Raw genomic sequence first — 7,500 nt, 5'->3', positions numbered from 1 at the left:
TTATAATTGTTAAAAGCTCGAAAACTTGTTGTTCGTGATTTTATTCATAGAGCAGAGGGGTGTGCATAAGGAAGATCAAAACAGCGGGCTAATGGGTCTTTTGGACCAAGAAGCTGGCCGAGGCGATGACGCGCGTGCGAAAATTATTATCACCGATCGGGACGGTAGCGCACGTGCGTGGCTCTTAAATCTCTCGATTGAACCTGTAGTGTAGGTACGTGTTACATCACGAGTGTGTGTACGTATAGCCAAGAGGAAAGCGTGTTTTTCTTGAAAATCGGAGGCTCGGCTTTTGCCAACAACTTTGAGTGTTGCCCGCATAATGAGCCCGATAAACCGGATTGCGCTCGATTTTTCCCGAGAGCACGAGCTGAGCTTTTTCCGGTGTACAAACGTATTTGCTCGGAAAGGGGCGCGTGTGAAAATTATGGCTGAGATTTTTACGGGTGAAGGGTTCAAACTGACGAAGAAGCTTTCCGATATTGGGTTACTTGCCACATGCGTGGGACATTTTACAAAAAAGTACTACTTAATTTTGCGTAATTTCAAAGTGGAATAGCTTTCATTACGATTTTTTTTCCATCATCGATTTCTCGTATATTTAATAAATAAAAAAGCAAGTTTTTTTTTTTTTCACACTCACGAGAATACACATAATGGTTTTTTATTATTTCTACCCGTTTATTTGCAGCGATTACCTATACCTGAGAACTCGTTAAAAAATTAATCATCGTTATCGCATTGTCGCGTACGTCTGCTCGACAAAAGAAAATTTTTTAGTTTGCACGACTTGTACACAGTTGTAAGTATGTACACCTACGGGCGTACACACAAGCTTTTCACATTTAGCAATAATTTTTGATCGTTTGCAGTGCACTATCAACTACACTATCTATTTATATGCGTGAGCCACTTAACAAATCTGGATTTTCTAAAGCCCCAAGCATGGACGTTTTTTTATCAATCCAAATAATAGACAAAGAGCCCACGTAGGAAAAGAAAAGTCATCAGTATTTTTGATAAAAAAATAAACTCAAAATTTATAAGCGATTCATCGCGTACAAAACAATGTGTACACCGCATAGGGATGATGTAGAGTGAGAGTGTATGGTGTTGAGTTGACCAGCGTATGGAAAAAGAGGGTTCAAGACGTTGTTGGGAAGAGATTACGTGGTGGGTACATTTGCACATGAGATTAATTTTTTATTTTTTTTATTTTTTTTAGAATCCACCTCAATTGTTTTTCTGCCGTTTCAAAAGGATGTACAATAACTACAACTATTTTGTTATCTCAAGACTCCATCGCGAAACCGAGACCTACACCAACAACACGATGATCCCCGGAGATCACCCAAACGTAAACAAAAAATCCCCCAATGTCAAAAGGGGGGGGAGGGGGGCGTGAGTCTATATTTACGGCGCACGAGACGCGTAACACACCAGTGCTGGGATTCCTCGGGGCTCGAATCATAATGGGCACGTAAAATTAGCCCCTCGCCCAAGAGCGCGCGATCCTCTTCTTCCCGGCAACCTCTTCGGGGCCGAGCACTTTGTTCCGGCCGATTTATCTCGACGAGCTGAGGCCGCGGCCCGATGTGCCATGGTGGCCTCATGGATGGGCTTTTCGCTACGTGGCACGGAAGCTCGACTCGAGGACCTTCCGCGCAACGAAAGAGACCATAAAAAGTGATTCATGAGCCGATGAATAACGGACACATCCGCTCGGGGAGCTTTGCGCGTCTTTTACAAATATGCAGGGGGTGGGGGGGGATGTCTCCGGTTTGGCACGCGAGGCTCCGAAATATTGGCTCGAAAAGCCGAAAAGCGGCGCTCGAGGAACGCGACGGTGGACGACCCGCCGAGTGGCGAAAACGGCGGGGGGGGGGGGGAGGACGAGCGCTATCGACGGTTATTGCTCGTATAAAAAGACCGAGTGGCGCTCCAGAAGCCGTTTATTCACGGCTCGCGCGCTGACGAGGCTGTAAGCTCTATAGGGTGGCCAAAGTGCTTCGCGGCAGTTGAGTGCACAGATTTTACATACAGTCGTTCAGTTCGTGTTGAATTTTTTATCGAAAGGACTGCGTGGGTGGAGTTTTTTCTAAAGAAGATTTCATCCGTTGCTCTTGTACTTTTTTTTTTTTACTCGTGTACACTCGTTTGGTTGTGCTTGTGAAACGAGGTTGGATATATACCCATATACGTCGAAGAAATGTCGTCCCTACTACTCGTGAGTATTAAAACGTATGAGTCTCAAACACCCCGATTTTGTTCATACCATACTTTGTTTACTCCAAGTTTTAAAGGACTTTATTCCACTGGTGAATCCGTTTGGCATTGTAGCGTTGCAATATCGGTACTCCCCTCCAAACTTGCAAGCTCGAAAGATTCAACCCCATCGGTACGAAATTAAAGTCTGGCCCTTGGAATTTTCAAAAACCACTTATCTTTGGACAGGATAGCTCGGAGTTATTTTCATCGGTAATCGAAAAACGTGGAATTCCCGGTCACGCCACAGAGTACAGAAATTCTTTTTCGCAAAATTAGCGGCAAAAGCAATAGAAAGGCTGTCCGGAATGTGCGCGCAAAACGTACCCGACCACAATAGTCGGACCGAGTGGCTCGAGAGAGAGGAGAGAGAGAGATTTTCCTCGAAACGAGAATAAACACAAAAATCACTGTCAAAATTTGACAAGGATGAGTGGGAGAAGCCAAAGTGCCGGTAGAGTTAAAAAGCTCGAAAAAGCTCTCGCATTCTTTGTCTCGTCCCGAGGAGTATACTCGCGTACAGACGATCACGTGTCGGAGACGTGAGGCGCGCCGGCAGCTTGACAGGCTGCCATATTTATGGCACTTATGGCCAGGGCCACGGTCGCAAGCTCTCTCTCTCTCTCTCGTTCTGGTTAACGTCCAACTCTCCGTCACGTCTCGGCCGGCTATTCGTCATCGTTTGGACGAGTTTGCGCTTTTGACATGTTTCGATGCATACTTATACAAACACGATAACACATGTATACCTATGCACACATATGCACGTACACAGGTATGTCGAGAACGGCCGAGCTAATGAGCCGATACGGGAACTTTCGCAAGAAGCATTAGTGCACACACGTACCTATACATACGCCGATTATAATTATATGTGTATCACCAAAGTAGTTGTATTCGGTGCGCGCCAAACCTAACGAAACAATCGAACAATTTTTACCAGTAGCACAAGTGTTGTTTCATTAAAAAGTAAATATACGGTGGTACGGTGCCATTCCCAGTGAACCGGTTGATAATCGTTCGGTATGGATTTTTCAGTTTCAACTTGATGTACATGCATTCACATTCAACTTCATTCATTATAAATAGTGTGTACGTATACAGGCGCAGTGGAGTGCGCAATAAAAGCCGATTACATAAGTCGGCGAATTTTTGGCACGAAAAATTCACGCGCGATCCAACGGTACGAAGGTGTATAACGACGTGACGAAATCATCTCCGATATCCGGTCATTAATTTTATAGCGCGTGTCGTATGTACACGTCGAGTGGTGCGCGTGTTGGCCAGTTTTCACGAAAATGACGTTATTTTAATTGATTGACCTCTGGTAACGAGGTCGAGTCGGATGATGCTATACTTTTTTTTTTTTTTTTTTTTTTTTCTTTATATAATCCCTTTAGAGCGCAGTAAAAAGTAGACCACAGGAAACACGTTCACACAAGTACAACTCGTTACGCAATAGTTTGAAAAATCATCAGATCAAGCATAAATCTATCGAAATATGGTTACTCCTTCCCCCTAAAGATTTCGATTTCAATAAAAAATCTCCCACAGGCTTATATATACTTCCAAAAAAAAAAAAAAAGAAAAAAAACCAGCCCCTTCCGCAAGCTCACCCTCCGTTGAAAATATTCCGCACGTCCCAATTGGGAGGAAATGGTGACAGAGAGTTAGATATAGCGGCGCACGTGTTAGCAAATCGAGCATCTTTCGCGCGATTTGATTTAGCGTACAGATATACACGAGTCTCGGGCGCGGGATTACGAAGCCCCGGTGGTGTCTCGGCAAGCACGACCCGACCAGTAGCTAAGCTCGCGAGACACCGCACGGTCGACCACCACACAACTCGAACTTGACACTCCGAGACTCGTGTAAGCTCACGTCGGAACCAAAGGGGGGGATGCTTTGATTTTTATTTTTTTGGGAAAAAGTTGGAGTAATAATTTTACGTTTTCTTCCAATTGCAGGAGTCGCTCGGTGACAAAGTCGCCATGTTCGATCAGCACGCGGCCAAGCACATCAGCAGCCAGAGCAAAAATCCCTTCTCGTCGGGGCTGAACCTCCCGAAGCCGACCTTTTCGAAAGAGGAGTACGGACGGTGAGAGCCCATCCATTGAAAATTATATCTAAAAAAAAATGACAAAAAAAAAGAAACAAAAAAAACAAGCAACTGTCGTTTATGTACAGGCCAGCGGCGGGCTCGTTGTCGGACATTCGCGGTCGCAAGGCCTCGGCTCACGTCTTCAAGGAGATGATCGAGCTGTGCGACGTCATCCACCAGAACGGCACGCCCTGCCGCGACCAGCCAGACATCATGGGCATCACCTTCGGCGACCTCTTCAACATCTACGTCCACATAAACGACAAGCTCGTCGGCCTGCTGCTTAGGGCCCGCAAGCACAAGCTCGTCGACTTCGAGGGCGAGTGCTTGTTTCAGGTGGGGAGCTTTTTTTCATTTGAGCTTGCGAGTGCAGTTATTTTTTTTTTGTTTTTGTTCGAGAGACTCACGAGTTTTGTTTTTCCGTCAGAGGAGGGACGACAACGTGCCGATATTCCTCATCAGGCCGATCGAGGAGATCAGGCGGGAGTTCCGGCAGAAGCTCGAGCAGATGTCCAGTGAAATTCCAAAAGCTCACTAGCATCGGCTATTTTTTTTCACATCCCGCTTTCTTCCCACTTTCTTTGGGAAACGCGGAGGTCCTGTAGTATAAGCGGGAGTTTTACAACAGGACGATCGAGGATGATGTATATTTTTTTTAAATAATCGTATCTTGTACCGTGTATGGTAGGTGTAAATGTCAATTTTTATGTGTCAACAGAACTTGAGTGGTTGGTCTGATCGACGTTGATTGTACTTGTAGAATAACAATAATAATAAAATGTGCGGTGGATTAGGTACATTTTTGTAAATAGTGTCGCGGTTGGTGTGCACTTGTCGATTGAGCGAGAAGATGAACAATGTGATAAAGCACGTAGCTCGTAAGAATAAATGTTTCTATAAAACGTTGATTGTCATGTTTTTTTTTTTCTCTTACCTTGTCGATCCATTTTGGTGTTGTCAACGGGAATTATTATTTTTAAAAAAATGTAAATGAAGAAATCCATTTTTTTTTTTTTTTTTTTTCAAGATGCATATAATTTGTATTTCATATGTATATACAATTACTTTACAACGAGCATGTTTAGTGACGCAATAGCTCATTTCATTATCATCGAAGACATGCTATTAGGTTTTTTCATTCATTATTATTATTATGATTTTTTTTTATTACACGATATCGGCATTGTTGGCGCAATATTTATTCGCAGTACAACAGTATAGGTATACAAGTAAATATATATATTTATATACGTGTATATATATATATATATATATGTATCAAAGTAAAAAAATCTTTGACAGTTTTACACTTTGTTTTCAAAATATTGCACAACTGCAAATAAATCTAGAATCGAGTATAAACAAACTTATAATACATTACAATTTACGCATATAAATAAAGATAACAAAAGTGTCAATAGACATCGGTAGTCGGTGTATATATTTTTAGAAATGCCATTTTTGTAGATTGATTGAATCGATCGAGTTTGTACGTGCACGGAGAGCATTTTTTTCATCATTTCGTTTTTCAGTAAATTTAAAATTTCGGCAGTGATGGGAAACGGGAGATTCGTAGATTGCTTTTTTCAGTTTATCAGATATTTGTTGAGGCTCAAGTAAGTAACAATACCTAAGTAACACTATAATATTTGCTTGCTTTTTTTTTCTTCGTTTGGAAATTAAAAATCTTTTGGTCCAACAATGAAGTGTGTCTACATTCAACACAGGTGGCATCGACTCTTGAATGGTAAAAAATGTTTATATAATTGTTTCTTAACAATAATGAAACATAATTGATAGATTTAAAACGGATATGTATTTTTTATCGCAGTTGTAAATGATATGATATGATGTTTCAACATTTTTGATATGTGACTTTAACTTTTTTCCTTTTTCTGATTTGAGTGACTTCTTTTTATCTTTTTTTGTTGTTATCCAATGCAAATTTATAAACCAAAAAAATTCTCTTCAAAAATAAAAAATAATTAAATTAAACTTATCCATATTGGGCTAATTCTAATAAAAAAAAAATACAAATAACGCAATCATAATAATATTATTAAAATACAGCAGGTTTTAAGTGTACCGCGCACGCATATCAAAATCGCTTTGCACTCGTCATAAGTTACTGTACAATGCACTTACATGTTTATAAATATTCTTTTCTGTCCTATAACAATAATCTATTTGTCTCTCATTAATCTCTTTTATTATATGTGTATGCATATAATTTTTGTTCACGCTACAGTAGGCCAGCGATTACATGGTAATTAGATTTTTTTTTGTTCACTCTGGAAACCAAGAAATTAAAAATTCTCATTTGTTAATTAGTAGCCAACGATGATTTCACTTATTGCTCGCCACAAGCAGAATTAGGTCGAATGAGTATGGTATATTTATATGATTTTTTACACGTAATTAATAATCCTTCTTTTTTTCCTTTTTCGCGTAAAGACGCGATCGATTAAAACAAAGCATTTTCTTATATATATTTATATCAACTTAAACGTAGGTACATGTATTTACAGTTTCAGGAAACATGCCATCATTTCAAAACTCAGTCTATGCGTAAGTTTTATACATATAGATTTTTTTTCATATTGCATTTCTATTTCGTAGAACATCGGTTAGTATTTTTCTTTTTTCTTTTTTTTTTTTTTTCTACATTAACATTTTTTTTGTACAAGAGGTTTCAAATGCGTTTCGTTTTCAATTATTCGTTAAAAATCATCAACTGGCAAAAGGACCAGTCGATCACCGTATGAGTTCTCTAACAAGTGTTTTTCTAAAAAATGGAAGTATAACGTTTTCATGATATGTAAGCATTAATTTGAAAATTTGTTAAAAAGGAGAAAATGCTCGCAGGTACAGGAGGTACAATTCAATGAAAAATGGATCGAAATTCTCTATGTATTGCGTGATTCAAGTGTGATATGTCATTTTTCAAACTTTACAATTAATGTGTGGTAGAAACATTTTCCATCCGCAATCAACGCAAATAGGAAATTTTAGAACATTATGTCATTTTCAGACCTTATATTGAAACTTCTCGTACAATCTCACGAGTTTTAACAGGCGGTACTACATGGAGCGTTTCACAACAAGCATTTCACGGAATGTGGTACATCGGTACA

General features: G+C 40.1%; 1 protein-coding gene across 2 annotated transcripts; it reads left to right on the top strand.

The window, feature by feature from the left end:
- The first annotated feature begins 1,946 nt into the window (after window positions 1-1,946).
- LOC106641088 (actin-binding Rho-activating protein) lies at window positions 1,947-4,925 on the top strand. 2 transcript variants are annotated; one of them, XM_014355324.2, is made up of 4 exons: window positions 1,947-2,227; window positions 4,233-4,363; window positions 4,453-4,702; window positions 4,794-4,925. In XM_014355324.2, the coding sequence occupies exons 1-4, from the start codon at window positions 2,210-2,212 to the stop codon at window positions 4,902-4,904; spliced, it is 510 nt and encodes a 169-aa protein (XP_014210810.1). In that variant the 5' UTR covers window positions 1,947-2,209; the 3' UTR covers window positions 4,905-4,925. The 2 variants fall into 2 exon arrangements, with proteins under 2 accessions (XP_014210810.1, XP_014210811.1); XM_014355325.2 differs by lacking the exon at window positions 1,947-2,227 and adding an exon at window positions 4,029-4,136.
- The last annotated feature ends 2,575 nt before the right edge of the window (window positions 4,926-7,500 follow it).

This window comes from Copidosoma floridanum, unplaced genomic scaffold, assembly GCF_036245765.1.
Source record: "Copidosoma floridanum isolate Cflo_tuat_1 unplaced genomic scaffold, Cflo_Japanese_pri ptg000014l, whole genome shotgun sequence".
Lineage (NCBI taxonomy): Eukaryota > Metazoa > Arthropoda > Insecta > Hymenoptera > Encyrtidae > Copidosoma > Copidosoma floridanum.
Note: the sequence above shows the minus strand (reverse complement) of the source record. Positions and strands in the feature narration are given on the sequence as shown.

Excerpts from the sequence above, each read along its gene's own strand:
- LOC106641088 (XM_014355324.2), top strand. Across the intron at positions 4,364-4,452 it reads TCGAAAGAGGAGTACGGACG|GCCAGCGGCGGGCTCGTTGT; the intron begins GTGAGAGCCCAT and ends GTTTATGTACAG. Across the intron at positions 4,703-4,793 it reads AGGGCGAGTGCTTGTTTCAG|AGGAGGGACGACAACGTGCC; the intron begins GTGGGGAGCTTT and ends TTTTTCCGTCAG.